The sequence below is a fragment of the Acinonyx jubatus genome, chromosome A2 (assembly GCF_027475565.1).
Source record: "Acinonyx jubatus isolate Ajub_Pintada_27869175 chromosome A2, VMU_Ajub_asm_v1.0, whole genome shotgun sequence".
Taxonomy (NCBI): domain Eukaryota; kingdom Metazoa; phylum Chordata; class Mammalia; order Carnivora; family Felidae; genus Acinonyx; species Acinonyx jubatus.
The window spans coordinates 56,560,721-56,580,678 of record NC_069383.1 but is presented as its reverse complement, the minus strand read 5'-3'; the positions used below and the strand labels follow the sequence as shown (position 1 = coordinate 56,580,678).

Here is a 19,958-nt window from a genome sequence, read left to right as displayed (position 1 = left end):
ATGGCACACTGTATTCCAAGCAAAGTGAATGAAAACAGATCCATACCCATTAATATTGTCAGAAAAATATTGAATGTTGAAGATAAGCCATCCTATAGGCATCCAGATAGAGAACGTAGGTTATTTATTAAAAAAAAAAGAAAAAGAAAATCTGGCTACTTAGGTCTTTTCCAAAAGAACACAGGCCAAAAGGATATTGTAGTCCATGAAGTTCATATAACCAACCAAAGTCACATTTACACGTATGAACAAGTGTGGAAGACTCAGAAAATACCATTTTGTCCTCTTAACAACAACAAAAGGTCAAGGTTACTCTTAGCTTACTGAGAATGACACAAGAATGAGATGAGCAATGATACAAGGAAATACAGCAACCGAAGTCTAATCAGTTGTTATAAAAACAAGAAGAGTAAGTGTGAAACTAAACACATTCTTTTAAAAAAAATTTTAATGTTTTATTTTTGAGACAGAGAGAGACAGAGCATGGGCAGGGGAGGGGCAGAGAGAGAGGGAGACATAGAATCTGAAGCAGGCTCCAAGCTCTGAGCTGTCAACACAGAACCCGACACGGGGCTCGAACTCACAAACTGTGAGATCATGACCTGAGCTGAAGTCGGATGCCCAACCAACTGAGCCACCCAGGTGCCCCTCTAAACAAAAACTTCTTAAAAAAATTTTTTTTTGATGTTCATTTATTTTAGAGGCAGAGAGACTGAGCACAAGCAGGGGAAGGGAAGAGAGAGAGGGAGACACACTCTGAAGCAGGCTCCAGGCTCTGAGCTGTCAGCACAGAGCCTGACGTCGGCCTTGAACCCACCAACCATGAATCATGACTTGAGCTGAAGTAGGGCACTTAACTGACTGAGACACCCAGGCACCCCTAAGCAAAAAATTCTTGAAGGAGAACATCTTATAAAAATATTCATGTATTAATAAATAACACTTCCAGAGAAAGATTTAAGGTAGATGACATGAATAGAAAAAAGCCAGAAGGAAGACATACGTTAAAAATAAGGAAGATACATGAATAATAAAAAAAAAGAAACTGTATAAAGTAAAACTCAAGTTAGCAGAAGAATGTCCTATGTATTTTTTGAGGACTTACAGCTTATATTTCAGATGCCAGGGATTCTAGTAAACTAGTTGTCTTTCTTGTTCTATATATTTTTTAATTATCAGAAACTTGGCTCTAAGAAGTCTAGTATACAACATGAATAGGTATCACAAACAATTTGTAACATCTATAGCGTCTGTGAAGGAAACACACACACACACACACACACACACGGAATCCAGAAGTCCGACTATTTCCGATACTGTGACTTGCCTGAAAGAATTTTTTTTTAACTTAATTGGGAAAGGAAGCCTTAAGGTTAATAAAAGACAGTATTCATGACAATATATATAAAATATCCAATAAATTTCACAGGGCTGTTCCTTTTTTAAAAATAATGTTATTTAATATAGGTTTGTGATATGGTGGCAAAAATGATTTACTAATTTGCTAATTTCTTTCTGATTATGGGGTTTAATCCTGTCACAGAATGTTTAAAAATGTGCTTTAAGTTTATTTACCTATTTTGAGAGACAAAGAGCATGAGTAGGGGAGAGGCAGAGAGAGAGGGAGAAAGAGAGGGAGAGAGAGAGAAAATCCCAAACAGGTTCTGACTGTCAGTGCAGCGCCCAATGCAGGGCTTGAACTCAAGAGCATTGAGATCATGACCTGAGCCAAAACCAAGAGTCGGACTTTTAACCGACTAAGCCACCCAGGAGCGCCTAATTCTATCAGAGATATTTGAGTATCTTGAATAATATACTTCTGGCTATCTTCAGTAAATGTTGTCTTTCTTAGCAGAGATACTGAAAGTTATTGAGAGGTGATTTTGAGATTATGCTCCCTGAAATTTGATAGTAAAATGCAGTAGTCTAGGTTGAGAAAACCCTTGAGTCCAGCAGTATCTGAAATGGAAGACATGCTGAATTCGAATGCTCTGTTGCCCCTATTTGGAGGCAAGGGTATAACAATTAACAGTTACCATCTTCTATAGTTTGGTACTTTTAGCCCAAATGTGCATTGTCAAAGAGAAAGTCACAACAAAAGACAGATAAACTAAAAGTCTGCTAAATTTCTTATAATATAAAAATTTGAATTTAGATACATTTTAATTGTTTTTTGAAAAATTTTATTGCATTCAAATTTATATTGTTTATACTGTCATAGAATGACACTAGCTTTCAGCTGTGTATTATACTGCATAGAAGCTGATTTTCCTCTTTCACATTTCATGCTTTCTTTCATTTTGTAGAGCTAGACTGTTTTTTCCCTTCTGAGACATCACAATGGTACCCTTCTGAGACATCACAATGGTGATGTTAGGGTATGAGGAGCTGAGGTGTGTTACATACTGGGGTAGGGAAAAGGCATAGTGTGTAGTTCTCCCTCTCTTATATCAGCTTGTTCAGAAGAATTGCAATGTAGTCCTTGCGTATTTGTACTCTGGCCTTAGGCTTAAAAACCTATGTAGTGTGAGATCATTCTGCCCCTTAATGGTCCACAATATTAATGAAACCCTGTTATATGTCAGGCACTGTCCTAGGTACCTGGGAGGAGGAGACACATTAAGTAGGATATGGCACTATGATAAAGAGATCAGAAAATATAGTGGATTAAACAACAAAGTTTATTTATCTTATCAGAAATTTGGATAGGTGTTACAGTCTTGGCTCACTGGCTGAACCATGGTGGAGATTTAATGTCTTATTCTTTTGTCCTCAAAATAGGACTTCCATTTCATGGACCAAATGGCCACCCCAAACTCATTTCAATTTTGCATTCTAGCCATTGGGAAGGGAGAAAAGCCAAGGGAAGACATGTCCCTCTTTTAGGAGCCCTATCTAGAAATTACATGTGGCTAGTGCTCATATCCCATTACTAGATTCTAGTCACATAGCCACGACTAACTACAAGTGAGGCTGTGAAAGGTAGTCATTAGCTGGATAGCCATGTGAAGTATAACCTTTACAGGCTATATTGTTAAAGGAAGAAAGAGAGAATGGATATTGTTAGGTAACTAGCAGGCCATTTACCAAGTAGTGAACAAAATGATCATGAACTTTGGCTTCAACTTGGCTTTTAGCTTAGAATTACTCCTTTAGACCTAGTCATAGTGTGCATGCTGGGTATATAGCCCTTTCACTCCACCTGCCAACACTCCTCCTCCCAGAAGCCTCAACCTAAGGGCATTTAGGTATAGGTTACTATGAAACTTACAATATATTAACTACCTTTCTTCTATTATATCCCAATAACTACTGTTTCTACATATCCCATCCAGTGTCTACACAAGCTGGTTAAGTGTATGTCTCTCATTCTACTATGAGCTCATTTTAGACAAGATACCTTAACTGAATGAAAAAAAAGATGTTGAGAACAGAGCCAAGTACAAGTAAACATCCAATAAATAATTTGATAGATTTTTGTTATTTTTGTTAAATTGGTAGTGAAAGTTAGCACAGGAACTGGGTACTGAACGGAGCAAGAAAACTCAATTCGATCCAGCCCAATTTAAATGTAAACTGAGCCTACATTATTGCTACTTTTCACTCTCTCCTCACTATGACATTTATGTGCTTATTTAGTTTAGGGCTGCACAGAAGAATGACCATGAACATTGACTTAGGAAAGGGGAGTCAGGAAATTGTTCACCTTCTTGATCATTTTGTCAACTTCTTTCTCCCAAGGGAGATATTTATGTAGCCCACTAACTTCACTAGACTGAATAAAATATATCTTGATGTTTTCTTTCTCTATAATTTCTGTAGAAAACATTTGCATACATGTTCACAGAAGGAAAGAATCTAGAAAAGAAACTTAATTTTCTATGCTACTATATAAAATTTAGTCAGTGAATCCAACAGAATGATGGCATGGACAGGAGAAAAAAAACTGTGGGGAGAAAGAGAAGAGAAGGGAAGCAAGAGAGATCTGTAATGATTTTGTTTAATTTTTTCTTTGTCATACATAGCCACTTACCTTTGTGACAATGAGGGATGAATAACTAGAACTGTAATACAGAGTAATATATTGAAAGCCAATTACTAATGATATAGGAACACTAAAAAGCAACACAACTAACTTGTAGCAAATCAGCCAGAGTTTGAAGGAAAAGCAGATTTATAAAATAGTATCGTCTAAAGAACATCACAAAATCAGAGACATAATAATGGCCTTAAACTTTAAACTGATGAAGAAAGTATTATAAATTGTATCTTCTGACATGGAAATTCTCCCAATGGTTGGAATTTTATTTCAACAGAACCTCTATTTCTGAATTAAATGTCATAAATCTGAGAATTGTATTCACTTTTGCCACTTGATCCGTTCGGTAGTAAATTTGTGGTCAGCCTCCATGAAGTTTCCAGCCACCCTCAGGTTCATAGTTCAGGTTAGTCTGAGTAGTACCCTTTCCTTTTAAAAGATTCTTCTTTGGGACTTGTCCACACTGTCCTATTGCAGCTAGGACTCAGCATTTCTGACCTTGGTAATGCTCTTGACATTGTTTTGGGTTTCTTGGCTATTACATCATAAGTTGGCAAATTATATTTTATACCAGAATTGTAGAGATACAAACCAGCCTTAATTTCAACCCAGAAGTCGTGTTTTTCTTTTGTGGAGATGATGAAATAAGTACCTTTATGAGCAAATTTTCTCTGTTTTAAGGTTAAAATCTCACATTTAAGAAGATCCTCTCAATTTAATTTTAGTTTTGCTGAGGAGCAAGAAAATGAAGTGAACAAAAAGAGAAAAAACCTGAAAGTAACTCTGTCCAGTAGGACAAGTGTTCTGATACCCAGTTTGACTAGTGGGACAGACCTGCCAAAACACGGGATAGATGTATCTCATGCTTATATATTATGCTTATATCTATGCTTATATCTAATGCACCTCCCTTTTTGCTGTTCCAAACATCATAAAGATGATAAATATATATAGGATACTTTAGCTGATGGTATACCTTATGGTTAATTATGAATCAGTTTGTAATGAAATGAATCGTGTGAAGGAAATATCAAGGATTATGTGATCTTGAGGTGGTAGCCCTTTTGTGATAGGATCAGGCAGTTGGAAGCTATACCTTTATGTCACATACACCCACGGATGTATTTCTGAAGCATTTAAGAAAACAGCCCAGCTTAGATGGAAGAAGCTATTTCTATCACACTCTATGAACACAAAACAATAATAATATAGAAAATGAGTGTAAAGGAATAAAATACAAATTGCATGGAATAGAAATTATCCCACTAGCAACAAATACGCTATTGAAAGATGGTATAAATTGAATCCATTAGGAACTGATAGTAATTCTTAATTCTTCAGTCTATGCTGTAACCAGCTGGACACACAATGAATGCTGGGTCACCTTTGCAAAGAGTATATGCTATTCTTCAGCTGATTGACAGAGGCATAGAGCTATATAATGGCAATGTTTGTCACCATTACCTCCAGAGAAGGAGACAACTGGGTCAAAATCTGGCTCCACCACTGTCTAAGCTTGGACAGGATATTTCATTTAATTTGAACTTAATTTTTTTATTTGTAAAGCGTATATTAATATTCATCATAGTATTTTGTAAGGATTGGATGGCATAGTATATGTAGGCAGCCAGTGCATAGTAGTTGTTCAATAAATTAATTGCTGCCCCTACTGGCTTGTGGTTCCTCACTCAGTACTGTCTGCAGTGGGGTGGGGGAGCACTAAGTCAGGTGAGGAGTCTACAGGAGTGCCTGTGAAAACTGAGGCCAAACACTAGCTAAACAAATAAAATGGGAATTATCGTTCATTATTTTTCAGTTTGCCCTTTGTGTTTCTTTTGACTAGTGGTGAAGATAATGGAGTTGGGGAAGAGTAAGTAAACACTGTTGTTTTTGTGATCTTTTCTCCTTAGCGTTCACCCAAATTTTCATAGTCTTGATGACTGATTAGGTTTTGACAATTAACTGTGAACAAAGAAGAATTGTAAATATGGTGTAACATGCATGAACCAACGAACGGTGTTTTATTTTGTTCGAATTAGCTCTCTAGGGGCTAATATGACCATATTCTAGGTATTAATTTAGCTTATGTGGCTCCCACTGAAACTGTTTTGGTTTCTATGGAGACTTTTGCTCTGGTTTACTGGTGTATAACTATTTCCTCACCTTTTCATTTCCTGAAATAGCACCAAGTACAGTATCTAAATTTTGACTAATATAAATCAAAGCACATGCTTTCCTTTCAGTAAAGTCCTCTATTTCAACATGTGTGCAGGATTTTCCTTTTTAATGCATTAGACATCTGTTATTGCTAATGGGGATAAAATGTCACATGTTAAAAACAATAAAAGTTATTAAAAGCAGTGCAAGTTTGAAATATTTTGAAATTACTTGTTAGAAATGTACTTTTTTTCTTTTAGTGTATGGCAGTTTTCAAACGTGAATATGAAAAGTCCATGAAAATGAATATGCATATGAATATGTAAAGTTTTGGGGATCACACTCACTTGGTTCTAATATTAATCCTTTTAAAAAATGAAGTAAACATCAAATGTCAATACAATATGTACCTTCACACACACATGCACACACACTCATATATGCATTGTAATTCCCATGGGGCTAAATAGGAAGCAAAATTGTGGTACTAATTGTTTAAAAACCAGGAATATCATTAGAAATAAGTATAGTTTACTGTAGTTATTTTCATTAGGAGTGTATTTGTGTGTATGTGTGTGAATTGCGGGTGAACTCAGCTGTTTTTGAGAAGGCTCACAACACTGTTAAAATTTCCATTTGCATTTTCCATTTCAGTGTCAATAAAATTGAAGTGCATATTTGTGAAGTACTTTTCCTTTTAGTTGTTAACTCTGTGTATTTAAAGGTAAATTTAATCCCTATCTTTCTAATTAATTTCAACTTCTCTTGTATGTTGAGGGTCAATGTCAGAATACTTGTTTTATTGAATACAGATTTATAATAGAAAAGCCCTCTTTTCCCAAAACCCAATGATTGCATTTATATAAAACAAAACAATAACTGGGAAGCGAATCAAGGCTGTTAGAGATCAGGTTACTGGATATCCTTGTAGGGAGAGAAGGGTAGTAAGTGGAGGGAAGCATAAGAGGGGCCTCTCATATGCTGATAATGTTATGCTCTGTAGTATCCAAAGAAAAATATTACAGAATATCATGTCTAAGTATGTTAAATATCTAGTTTTAAATGTTTTAGTGTTAAGAAGGCAATAGTTCTCACTTAAGTAACACCATCCTGACATACAACTAGCAGAACTCACAAATTTTACTGTGTGGCTATTTTTAACATAAAATAATTTCATTATTTTTATGTTTTTGTTTTGATGACATTTAACAGTTCTCTTGAGAACTTTCAATTCTGTAATACAGTATTGTTAACTATAGTTGCCATGCTGTATATTAGACCCTCAGAACTTATAAATGGAAGTTTGTACCCTTTGACCAACATCTCCCCATTTCCTCTGCTCTGCAACTCCTGGCAGCCACCATTCTACTCTATTTCTATGATTTTGGCATTTTTAGATTCCACATATAAGTAAGAACATACAGTATTTGTCTTTCTGTGACTTATTTCACTTAGCATCATGTCCTCAAAATCCATCACTTTGTTGCAAGACAGAATTTCCTTCTTTTTTGTGACTGAATAGTATTTCATTGTATGAATATCCCACAGTTTCTTTATCCATTCATTCGTCAGTGGACACTAGGTTGTTTCCATGTCTTGGTTATTGTGAATAACGCTGCAGTGAACACAAAGGGTGCAGATATCTCTTCCAGATAGTGGTTTCATTTCCTTCAGATAGATACCCAGAAGTGGGATTGCTGGGTCATATCATAGTTTTATTTTAATTTTTTGAGGGCCCTCCAAGCTGTTATCCACAGTTGCTGTACTAATTTAGATTCTCACCAACAGTGCACAAGGGTTTCCCTTTCTCCACATCCTTACCAATGATCATTATCTCTTATCTTTTTGATAATTGCCATTCTGACGGGGTGTGAGGTGCTATCTCATTGTGGTTTTGGTTTGCAATTTAATGGATGATTCATGATGTTGAGCACCTTTTTATGTACCTGTTGGTCATTTGTAGATTTTCTTTGGAAAAACGTGCATTCATGTCCTTTGCCCATTTTTAATTGGATTATTTGTGTTTTTGCTGTTGAGTTGTATATATTGTGTATTTGTATATTTTGGATATTAACGGCTTGTCAGATAGATGGTTTGCAAATATTTTCTCTTATTCCATAGGTTGTCTTTTAATTTTATGATGGTTTCTTTTGTTGTGCAAAGCTTTTTTGTTTGATGTAGTCCCACTTGTTTTAAAATAACGTTAGACTACAAAAGATTGCTAGAAAACTGGAAAAAATACAAGCAAGTATAAAAATGACCAGTTTTCCTATAGCATATATAAAATGAACATTTATATATATAAAGATATGCATTCATGCACACATATATTTACACATATTTCCATATGAATACTTTTTCACATATCATTTATTGGATTCATCTTCCCATAGCACAGTCTCTTTTGTACATCACCCATAACAGTTTAAAACAAGGACTTATATTAAAGGTATCTAGGTTATTTTCTCAATTTTGATGTTATAAACAATACCCAGATACATCTTTTGTAATCTACTCTTTGTACATAGTATTGATTATTTCCTTAGGCACCAGTGAAATTTCCATGAGCAAGCTGTAAGAATCCACAGAATGTCCCTAATGTTATAAAATCTGGCTTAGATCTTCCCAACTAGAGCCAAAGTTCAGAGAGCATTCTTGAATCCTTTATAACGCCTTTCTTGATATGGTAAATTACCTGAACTTCAGATAGTCTTGAATCTCTCCAAGAGGAAGTAGCTCTGCTCCCAGGGAAAATTCTGTTTTTCTCATTGAGTAAATGACCCTCATCTAATCAGTGAGTGTTCTGTAGGTTTCCTGAATGGCAATTCCAGACACTTTCTTTTCTACAATTTACTGGCTGCTGTTCTTAGTAATTATATACAGGTCTGATATACTAATGTGGAGCTAATGTTCAGTTGATAATTGGAGTAATTTTGGGGCTTGTTTTCAATATATGTAAAGACAAAGATGCCCACTTGAATTCTGCTGACAAAGGTTAGAAAAGTTCAACAATCATTAATATTATGACCATATGAAATATTAAGGAAAGAGATGGCTGTTAGTAAAAAACAGTAAAACTACCAAAGTATGGAGAAGGAAGACAAATGAAACCATTTTTAAGATTTGAGCTAGTAGTGAAAAAAATTTACGTATGTACCATCCATTCTAAAATACATGTGAAGGCATTCTAATAAAAATACTTTCACATGTGTGCATGTTTGCATGCATGTGGCTCATACAACGGGAGAGGGGTTATAACCATAGAGAAGCTCTGAGGATGTCGTAGTTAAAGACCATAAGGTTTGGACTGAGATATTTGGATGTAATTTGGGAAAATTTTTGTTGTGTTTTGTTGTGTAATACTTTTGAGTTCTGGGTATTTTTCAGCCTTTTTCATGTTAACTTTAGAGGCAGTTGATTGAATTTGATGAAATACAATATACGAATAAGGGTATGAAATTTAATTTGTGGTTGTGTCATCTTGAAAAAAAGTGGCGTCCAATATGTATATTTTAACTGAGCTCATCTGCTCTAATTTTAATAAACTTCGATGAGATTAAACAAATGAATAGTGATGAAAGAAATGGTATGGTATGTTCAATAAGATCTACAATTAACAAAACCACTACTTGTCAAATGCTTGTTAACTACAGTTACCACATTTTTTAGTAAAAAATATGAACCCATGGTGAGAATATTTGAAACTGGTTATGTTTCCCAAGTCAGAAGAATTTTAGTAAGTTTCAGGAGGCCCTTTACCATCAACCCTCAAATAAACCATTTGAAGCTAAATCAAAGCTTTTGAAAGGAACAAGACATAATTATCCTTTTGTCTTTCTATGCAAGGAAGAAAAATTATTAAAATAGATATAAAAAAGGTTACCCATTTTTATTATTTTATTTTATTTTTTTAGAGTTACCCATCTTGTTTTAAATTTTTTATTATTTTATTTTAGAGCGAGAGAGAGCTCAATCAGGGGAGAGGGGCAAAGGGAGAGAGGCAGACATTCTTAAGTAGGCTCCCCGCTCAGCGTGGAGCCTAATGTGGGCCTTGATCCCATGACCCTGGGATCATGACCTGAGCTAAAATCAAGAGTCAGACACTCAGCCAAATGAGCCACCCAGCTGCTCCTAGAGTTACCCATTTTTAAATGTTGAGAAATGATGTGTAAGTTCAGGTCAACTTTATCTTTTCAAAAACCTCCTATTTAAATTGCCGGTAAGTTTAGGCCAGAATATTCAAAAGTTTTTCAAAGATTTTGTATAAATCTACTAGCATCAGAGTGAAAAAAATTATGCGAGTAAAGAGGATAAAGCCAGGCACCAAGTTTTCAAAAAGTGTAAATGGCAGAAATAGCACAGGATGATGTCCCAGAGTGCACTTCTAGATCCAGCTTCCCTCTCTGCTGCTGCTCCCAAGAGGGGCCTTTTCTCTTTTCCTCCCTGACTGTCCTCAGTGGAAAGCAGGTGGTGGTCATTTAACCTTCTTAGGTGCACAGGGACTCCTATGTCCCTCGGGGAACCTAAAACAAGGCATGACCATGTACTCCATTCCTGATTACGCTGAGTTCCAGATTTTCATACTTCCTGTTTGTCTAGATCCGATCAGGTATAAACGCTTGGTAATCGAAGCAGTCCTACACAACACCACAGCTTTCAAGTTGAATTTGCTCAAAAATAAATCCCAGAGGATATACCAATACAAGTATCAACTTTTCATATAAAAAGCTTTATATGCAAATTTTAGAGGTTATTTAGAAATGTAGGGTTTACAGTGGCTTTCCTGGCAGATCAAAGATTGTGATCACATGTCATGAACCAGAAACTTTGTCTTTAAATTTCTATGCTTTAAAAACAAAATTAAGCAAAAACACACTATTCTGATGGCAGATTAAATTTGCCACAAATGCCATGCTATTTAAAAGACTGATTCTGTTTAGGAGAAGCAAGACAATTTATTATTGTTCTTGTGTGTGTTCTCTTGAGTCCTTCTAAAAGGCTGAATTGTCATTTTTCTCTGTATACACATTGAACATTGAAATAGCATGAACAATAATAATAACAGCATTCCCTAAATATTTACTTTGTATGAGGCACTGTACTAAGTACTTGATTTAACCCCTCTGATACTTTAAATAGTTCTGGATTTATTACTTGTACTTTACAGACCAGGGTAGGTATTGAAGCCCAGACATTTTAAGTGAGTTATCTAATTTTGTAAGTGGCTCCTCCAACACTCAAATCCATACTTGGGAATGTATTTGGTCAAGGAATCCAGAATCAGATACTCAATTCTTGGCTATGACCTCTACCGGTAGAGTCCTGATTTTCATTCCAGGATACACATAATACCATGCACAAAACTTGTTTTCACTTTCATGAGACCCTTGAAGAAAAATTATAGAACAGGACATGAGTCAAGTATATGTGAATGTCTCCCTAAAATTAATGATAATTTACATTTCTGAGGCGCTCTATAGGTTCAAAGAAATGCCATAGTAATTATCTGATTTTTTCATTTTTTGTTTTGAAATAATTATAGATTCATAGGATCTTACAAAGGTGGTACAGAGAGGTTCCATGTACCCTTCACTCAGTTTTCTCCATAGGTTACATCTTACATAACTATAGTACAATAGCAAAGCCAGGAAATTAACATTAGTGTAAAAAGACAGTTTTATGTCATTCTGTCACAAATGTGGGTTAGTGCAACCACTCTTGCAATTAAGATATAGAACTATTCGATCAGAAATTATCTGATTTGAATAAATGCACACTGTTGTGGAAAATATATACTAAACTGTAATATCTAGGCTGCTGATAAAATAAAACTTCTCTGAATGAATTCTGATCACTTTTTCTCAGATTTAAAGTGACTTACTTATGCTTTCTTTTTAATATACATGTTATTGCAGTAGCACATTAAAGGAGAGGGTTTTGAACTCTGTTCATTTGTTGGGTGTGTATTGTTTTACTTAGAAAGATACATGGACCAAGACTAAATGCTGGCACTCAAATATTCCAGGAATAAGGAAATATTGGAGAATTAAAAAAAATCTGATTTTTTTTCAATTCATTTAAAAGTATTATATAATGAGTTCTGTTTTTTTCTATATTATACGCTCATGTATTACCATTGGTGGTAAAGGTGATGCTTTGTTATAGAACAGTTCTTTGTTGCCATAGAACTGGGAGGGTTACGATGATAATGGTAATGATGATGATGAGTATTTTAATAGTAGTTACCATTTAGTGAGTGCTTGTAAAGCATTTACTCTGCCTACATAATTCAGTCAATCCTCATAAGGGCCCTGTTTGCTGAATATTATTATTCCTAGTTTAAAGATGAATAAACTGAGGGTCAACAAATTTAAGTAAGTTGTACTAGCTTCTAGAACATGATGTGATGTACTTGAAATTCAAACCCACTTCTGTCAAATTCCAAAGCTTGTGTTTATAATCATTATGTTCATCAAAAGAGTTTTGTCTCTTCTTTTCTGGCAGGAATGCACTGAAGCCACTAGAGGAAAGTTGTGGCTTTAGAATATCCATGGAAGATTATTTCAAGGCCTCTTCAAAAACTTACACCAGTAGGTCACCTTTCCAGTTTCATTGCGGAGACTGTATCCCTCTGGTACATGGTAAACCCATGTTCACGTTTCTGATCCTCAGTAAAGATAAAAATAGTTTTTTATTTTTACCATATCATTTCTACTTAAGAATAATAATCATATATTCATTGACAAATAACCTCAGCCCCTAAGAATTTGGTCTCAGATTCTTGATGGGGTGTAAATCTTGATTGAACCTGGGAAAGTTATTTAACTTCTCTATTCCATCGTGTCTTCATCATTACTAGGTGATCATAATGTCTATATCCTGAAGTTATTATTCGAACTATGTAAAGAACTCAACTCAATATAAGTAAGCAATACAATAAATATATGGTTACATATATTACTACTTATTATTATACATATTATTACTTCATCCAGACCTAAGAATTCAATTATTTGGTTTTTCTCCTCGAAACCGTTTCTAGCTTCTCCAATATTTCACTAAACTATGGGATTAAATATAGCCAACATTTCACTAAACTGTAGGACTAAATGTAGTCAATTAGTTCAAGATATGATGAGTAACAAAGACAGCTTGTGATTTTACTAAGTTTTGGAGAAGTCAAAAAATTATCTGCAGTAAAAACAAATTGTGTAATCATATCCATTCATTCGTTCATTCAAACACATGTATGTGATGTTGTTGCCTTTTATTGTTCACCAACTGTTTGATCTATTTCCAAATTCTCATAGATATTTTCCTCCCTTTTGAAGACTGGAAATTATAAAAAGCTGTCTATAACAGCTGCTTTGAGGTCATCTATGTTTGCTGACTGCAGGTGGAAATCTCTTTCACAGAACTCTAAATAGAAGGTGGTAAAATTTGGCCTTTGAGGGAGCCAGACTCTACTAGCTTTTTGTATAATTTATCATCCACAAAGTGTGTTAAGGTGCTTTTGATCTTTGGAAACAATATCTTTGAAAACAATGTGTTGCTTATATGTGACCATTGGTCCTGTTTAGGTTATCTTGGTATCATGCTGATTTTAATGAGTGAATGAATTTTTAAGATGGTACACTGATGACTCAATTTAATAGAGGGACTCTAGATCGTGTTAAAATCCAATTGGGAGGATCAAATGAGAGGAAGTATGTGAATGGTGCTTTGAAAACCATAAAGCGCTAAGTAACCATAAGTCATTTTATTCTGATAATTTCCATCATATTTATTAAATTCTTGGTTTCACTGAATATTAAAAGTTCTATGCTTTCTGCAAGATTGAAGGTGGAATTCTGCCAAATATTAACCATAAAGAGTGTTTTAAAATATGTTCATACTATTTTTTGCAATTATTTATATTTCTTTATGGAATATGTTTCAGGTACAGAACTAAAAATTTGAGGTCACAGGGAAGATTGTGGAATTTTATAGGCTTTGGTTTATAGAGACTTGAAGTCTTTTTCCATGTTTCTGGTATTTTATTCATTTCAGCCTGCATGGATTTTTTTCCCTTCCTTCTCCTCCTCCGCCAGGTTTGGTTTTGAGCTTTGGATTCAAAGAAACCCCAAAGTCAAAACAAAATGGTCAGAACTGCTGACTTTTGTTTTGTAACCTTTTTTAGTTCAGCATTCACAGGAAGAGAGGGCGCTGACCAGAAACTGGGACTAACTTCACCCAAAATGTTGGCAAAGTTCAGAAACCTTTGAGTGAACTTGCACCAAGATACAGATATGTACCAAACCTTTAACACTTTTCTATTTTACATTAAAGAAAATTTAATGAAATGTCACCCTATAAAAAGGAGATTTAGTACTTAAAAATTCAACATTAATCTGCCAGTTATTTTTGATCAAAATAAAATAATTTGCATTTTGTATTAAGTACAGTCTCTTAGTTTTTCAAATTGCAGGACCATTTTGAAAGCCTACATGTGAAATGTACTCAAGTGTTTTCATTACCTTTGAAATTTTCTTTGAAGATTTGTAGTTAAGAATAACAGTTATGCTAAACGGTGCTTATCAAATTTCATCTCAGAATTTTTATAGTTTTGTTATAAACCTTCTACCACATTTTTTTTATAATGGAAATGCTGACAAATGCAATAATAAATAGCAATACAAATCCTAGGATCTTAATTGTATGTTCATGCAGAAATTATGCATAAATACTAACATAATATTTGATTCAGTTTTCACTGCTACTTTTGCCAAAATCGGCTTTCACATTGGGCAGCTGTAAAAGATGATCATCCTGAATGGCTGCCTGTTGATGGCAAAAGCCTCTGATTTTTACTTTCCTTGGAAAGTCTGATTATGTCTTTCAAATATGATTTCATTTAGATCTTTTTTCTTTGGTATAAATGTCTAAATACTACTAGTAACCTGAAAATTATGGGGAATTTAGTTTGAGACCAAAAGGCAGGTTTCAGTCAGTAAATTGTATATAAATAAATCACCTCTATGCAACGTCTAAAATGGTATTTAGATACCAAATGTCCAAATAACTTTTAGATTTCAAAAACATTATTAAGAATTTCCAGAGGTAATTGACATTAGGATTTTTTAAAACTGGTGGAAAGTATTAAAAAACCAGTATCTACTGATATTTTATTGGTGTTGGTTTAAAAGATAAAGAATAAAACAATGTTAACATAGGTTACATTATACTAAAAACAGTTGTGTTAAAACATACACTGACAGGGGCACCTGGGTGGCTCAGTTGGTTAAGCATCCAGCTCTTGCTTTTGGCTCAGGTCATGATCTCATGGTTCTTGTGATGGAGCCCTGGGTCAGGCCCTGCACTGATGACACAGAGCCTGCTTGAGATTCTCTCTCTCCCTCTCTCTCTCTCTGCCCCTCCCTGTACTCTCTCTCTCTCTCAAAATAAATCAACATTTAAAAAAAAAATACAAAGTACACTGACAGATGATAGCTGCACCTGTGGTGAACATAGCATAATGTATAGAGTTGTTGAGGCATTCTGTTGTACACCTGAAACTAATGTAATATGTGTGTCAACTAAGGTAAAAAAAAAAAAAAAAGAATTAAAAAAATTAAAAGTATGCTGAATTTATGGATCTAAAATGAAAAGAACTAAAACGGTCGCATTGCTTAAGAAAAGTTGAGTGTTGAGATTTGGAGGTGTAGTGGATTCATGTTCAAAATGCAGATGACTTATCTCTGTGGATAACTTGGTGTAAGAAATAAGTCAACCCATTTCTCTGTGTTTAAAATCCTTGTTTGGCTTCAAATTATTCTATCAGTACAATGATTAAGAAAATGCCTTAAGTGACTTTGCATTTTAGAGCAGCTTCTAAACATACAAAAAATTTACAGAGAACAAAACCTTCATGCGATTTAACAGACTGAAAAATTGTGGGCATAATTCTTCTGGTAATAATGGGGAAATCACTTTTTATTTGGAGGCTCTTTAGATTTTATTTATGTGCTGAAGAACTATTCACTGTAAGATATTATGTGCTTACTAAGAACGTAACAAAATGGTCTGTAACATGAGGGAGAGGATTAAGCATGATGGATGCTTGTATTTACTCTTTAGGACCCAGTGGTTTAGAGGTCCTTTGTCTACACGCATTTCTTTCTTTAATTTCTGGTTTTTAAAAAATGATGATTCCTGGATTTGAGCCATTTTTTAAAAACTTAGCACTTGTAGATTTTTTTTACATGATGTTTAATTCTCAGGGGGGCTGTAAGGGGGAGAAATAAGGAAGCTTCTGCAAGTTCTTTTAGTTTTGAACTCATTCACACTATATGTAAAATGTTGACACATTTTTTAAAAAAGTATTAAAAAATAACTGAATAAACATGAGGTATTGATGGAGACACTACCACTCCATAAGAAGATAGGGAACAGAATTCTGTTTAATGAAAAGTTCAGAAATAATTATTTTTGTCAACATATTGAAATGAGTAACTTTAAATTTATCTTTAAAAATACAGATATACTGGCCTCAGTAGCCAAAAAGTTGTCTAGAAAAAGAAGTGGAAATGAGTAATTTTATTTTATAAAACTGATACAGAGGTCACTGTCTAAGTTTCAGTTTATTTTGTAAAGTGACAAGAGAATAAAAATACACTCCCTAATTTTGCTGGTTTTTTTTTTTTTTTTTGGTCTTACCTGGTTACATTTTTTCTTTTACCTATTTATCCTGACGTTCCTATGGTAGAGGTGGAAAAAATCCTAGTGAAAAGACACAGTCAAAATAAGAATTGTCTCTGGAAGACAATTAGAATTAGTTCTGAAATGACAAAATTTCGGAACTAATTCAGTTCCTATAGATAGGAGAACTAGAAGAGTTTTAAATGCAGACGCTTGAGAGACAAGTAAATCCTGGCAGTGCTGGTGGGAAAGAGTGTGGACTGGCAGAACCTACCTGGAAGGCAATCTGGCCATTTGTAGCCACAAACTGAAATGTTCATTTGATGAAGAAATTTTATTTCTTATACTCTAATATCAGGAAGTTATCACAGGCAGACAAGACATCTAGAAGAATGCTCTTTGCATTGCCATTTATTTTTTAAAAAGGAAGTATCTTAGCTATGTACCTGTAAAGGACTGGCATTAAGCTGTGATACATCGTTATGACAATAAAATACAGTAATCAAATTATGTTTGAATAATATTTAAAGTCAGGGGGAAAGGGCTCTTTCTATAGTGATGAGTGTGGGGAAAGATCAATATCCAAAAGTACCTCAAATTTGTTAAGCATATTTAATTCATATCTATACAGAAAAAAAAGACTAGAAGGAAATAAAAACGCTAACTATGTGGTGATGTGGAGTGATTTAAATTTTATTTACTTTTTTAACTTTTGTTTTCCAAACCTTCTAGGATAAGTATATATTAGTTATTAATAAAAATATTTCTAAAGGTATGATAGGGAGAATGTGTGTGTGTGTGTGTGTGTGTGTGTGTGTGTGTGTGTGTTTGGGTGCACAAAGGTGTGTCAGGTGAAGTGGCAAAATAAAGAAATACGGAATTTGCCCTTGGGTGGGCCTTGTTCATTCGGATTCCTCTCCTCACTTACCTACTCCTATCTGAAGAACCCCAGTTCAGGTGTCAGCAGGTTGCCCAGAAGGAAGAACCGTGGAATGGCAGAGGATCCAAACTGAAGATGGGTCCTCACCTTGGTCCTGCTTCAACCTCCTCTCCATTACACACATATTTGCAAAGTGGAAGCATGCATCTCCTCCTCTGAGTTTTGATTTTCTTGTTCCTAGTTGTGACTAGAAAGGAAGCTGTCTTCTCTACCTACAGATAAAAATGTAAAAGTGCGCGCTGAAGCTGCGCCGAGCCTGGGAAGACCAGGTCCTTTTCCCGGAAGCGCAGGGGAAAAGTCCAGCTCCGCGGCCAAAGCTCGCAGCCCAAGATCCTGGCAAGCCCAGGAGCGTCCCCGCCGGTAGGACTGGAGCTCTCTCCGTCCTCCTCCGAGTTCGAGCATCAGTCTCCGGGAGGAACACCAACAAGGTTTCTGGTTCTGCGCCTTAAGGCGAAGAGAGGGGAGAATGATGTCCCTTCTAAGAGGTCGCTTGTCCCCTGGACTTCCGTTCCTTCTTCACTTCCTTCCTTCCTTCCGTCTCTCGACAAGCCTAAGAGGATTGAACAAGAGGTCCGGAGTCCCTCGGCCTCCGAGGAGACCCTCCACCCTGCACCCCTGTGTCTGTTCCAGGACCTACCTAAGCGCTCGGACGGGGAGCTGAGCGGAGCGCCTGCACAGAATTGGGCAGCACAGACTGTTGAGGCAAAAAAAAAAAAAAAAAAAAAAAAAAAAAAAGTAGGAATGTCTATTTTATTAATTTTTTTTTTTTTTTTTTTTTTTTTTTAAGGTAAAGAGAAGAGTTTGGACTCCGTAGAAGGCCCCAAAGTCTACAGTTTGGGGAGAGGATTAGCTCCCCACCCACTAGGCCGGCAGAAACCGCTTCTGGGCTGTCGCCTCAACAGGCCCAGCGAATTCTACCTCCTAAGGCGCCCCAGGCTCCTTAGAAAGCAATCGCGTGTATGTTAACTCTCCGGCTGCCACTCTTCTCGATAGCTGTGGGGATTTCTCAAGTCCGGACCAAGCTCCAGAAGGCCAGACTTTCTGTCTTAAAGAGTCCCTCCAGGTCTCTCGGCCGCACCCTCCTGGGTCCTGATGCACCCCCAAGCCCGCGCACGCCCACGAGAGGAGGGGACAGACACCTCCATCCCACCCGGACTCAGCCGGTTTCCTTCTTTTCGAAGCTCTCCAAGAGCTCGGTCATGAAGGAAATGTAGACGATGGCCAGGCGTAGGGTCTCGATCCGGGACAGCCTCTTCTCGTAAGCAAAAGTGGGCACCTTCCTTCGCAGCTGGTCGAAGGCCTCGTTGAGGTTGAACATCCGCTTCCTCTCGCGGATGTTGGCTGCCTGGCGCTGGGCATAGGTGATCACCCTTTTCCTCTTGGGACGGCCCAGCGGGGACGCGCCTCTCCCATGCTCCTCTTCCTCCTCCTCCTCCTCCCCCTCGTCTACTTCGCCCTCCTCTTCGGGATCCTCCTCCTCAAAGCGTGCCAGCCTCCTGCGTCTTCCCTCTCGGAGCACAAGGTCTCGGTCCCCAAAGGGAACCCCAGGTGCGAAGTCGCAGAGGAGTGGGTGCCCCGGGGAGGCCAGGGACAGGTCTGCGACGAAGTCCAGCACGGTGGCATCCACGCACCTCTCTGGATAGGTCGCCATCGCGTTGCCTTGGCCCTGCCTCTCATCGGTTTCTCGCAGGGAGGGGCGAGATTCTGGTGAGGGGCTTCCTAACAGCTCCCAATCTGATGCCGCACCATCACCGAAGGGCCAGGGGAATTAACATTTATAACCAAGCTGATAACAGGATTAGTGGCACCGATAGGGAAGGCTCTGACAAAGTCCGTCCTCTCGAAACTGATGGAAAAAGACAAGCAAGCTTGAGCGCGCTAGGGAATCTCAAAGGGATAGGCCTCCAACGCTGAGATCCTTTTCGCTCGCCACCTGGGACAGTTCCTTTTTGGCAACAACCCCCGGCTCTTACCTGCTGTGGTTTTGTGTGTCTCCTCACCCCCGCAGCCAACTAATATTCTTCAGGCTCCTTATCTCATGTAGCTCTTTAATTTAGCTTTGGATTTTCAAAGCGAGGATGTTTTCCACCGCTCTGGCTTCTCCTTGGCTTCAGAGTAGAAGTCCCGAATCTTGCCACCCGAGGC

The 19,958-nt window shown here is 36.7% G+C and overlaps 1 protein-coding gene across 1 annotated transcript; it reads right to left on the bottom strand.

Moving 5' to 3' along the window:
• Positions 1–18,677: 18,677 nt before the first annotated feature.
• FERD3L (Fer3 like bHLH transcription factor) lies at positions 18,678–19,464 on the bottom strand. The gene has a single exon (XM_027072036.2). The coding sequence runs from the start codon at positions 19,462–19,464 to the stop codon at positions 18,970–18,972; it is 495 nt and encodes a 164-aa protein (XP_026927837.1). The 3' UTR covers positions 18,678–18,969.
• Between the last annotated feature and the right edge of the window lie 494 nt (positions 19,465–19,958).

Bases quoted from the DNA above. Each gene is read 5' to 3' on its own strand.
- FERD3L (XM_027072036.2), bottom strand. From the start codon at position 19,464: ATGGCGACCTATCCAGAGAGGTGCGTGGATGCCACCGTGCTGGACTTC.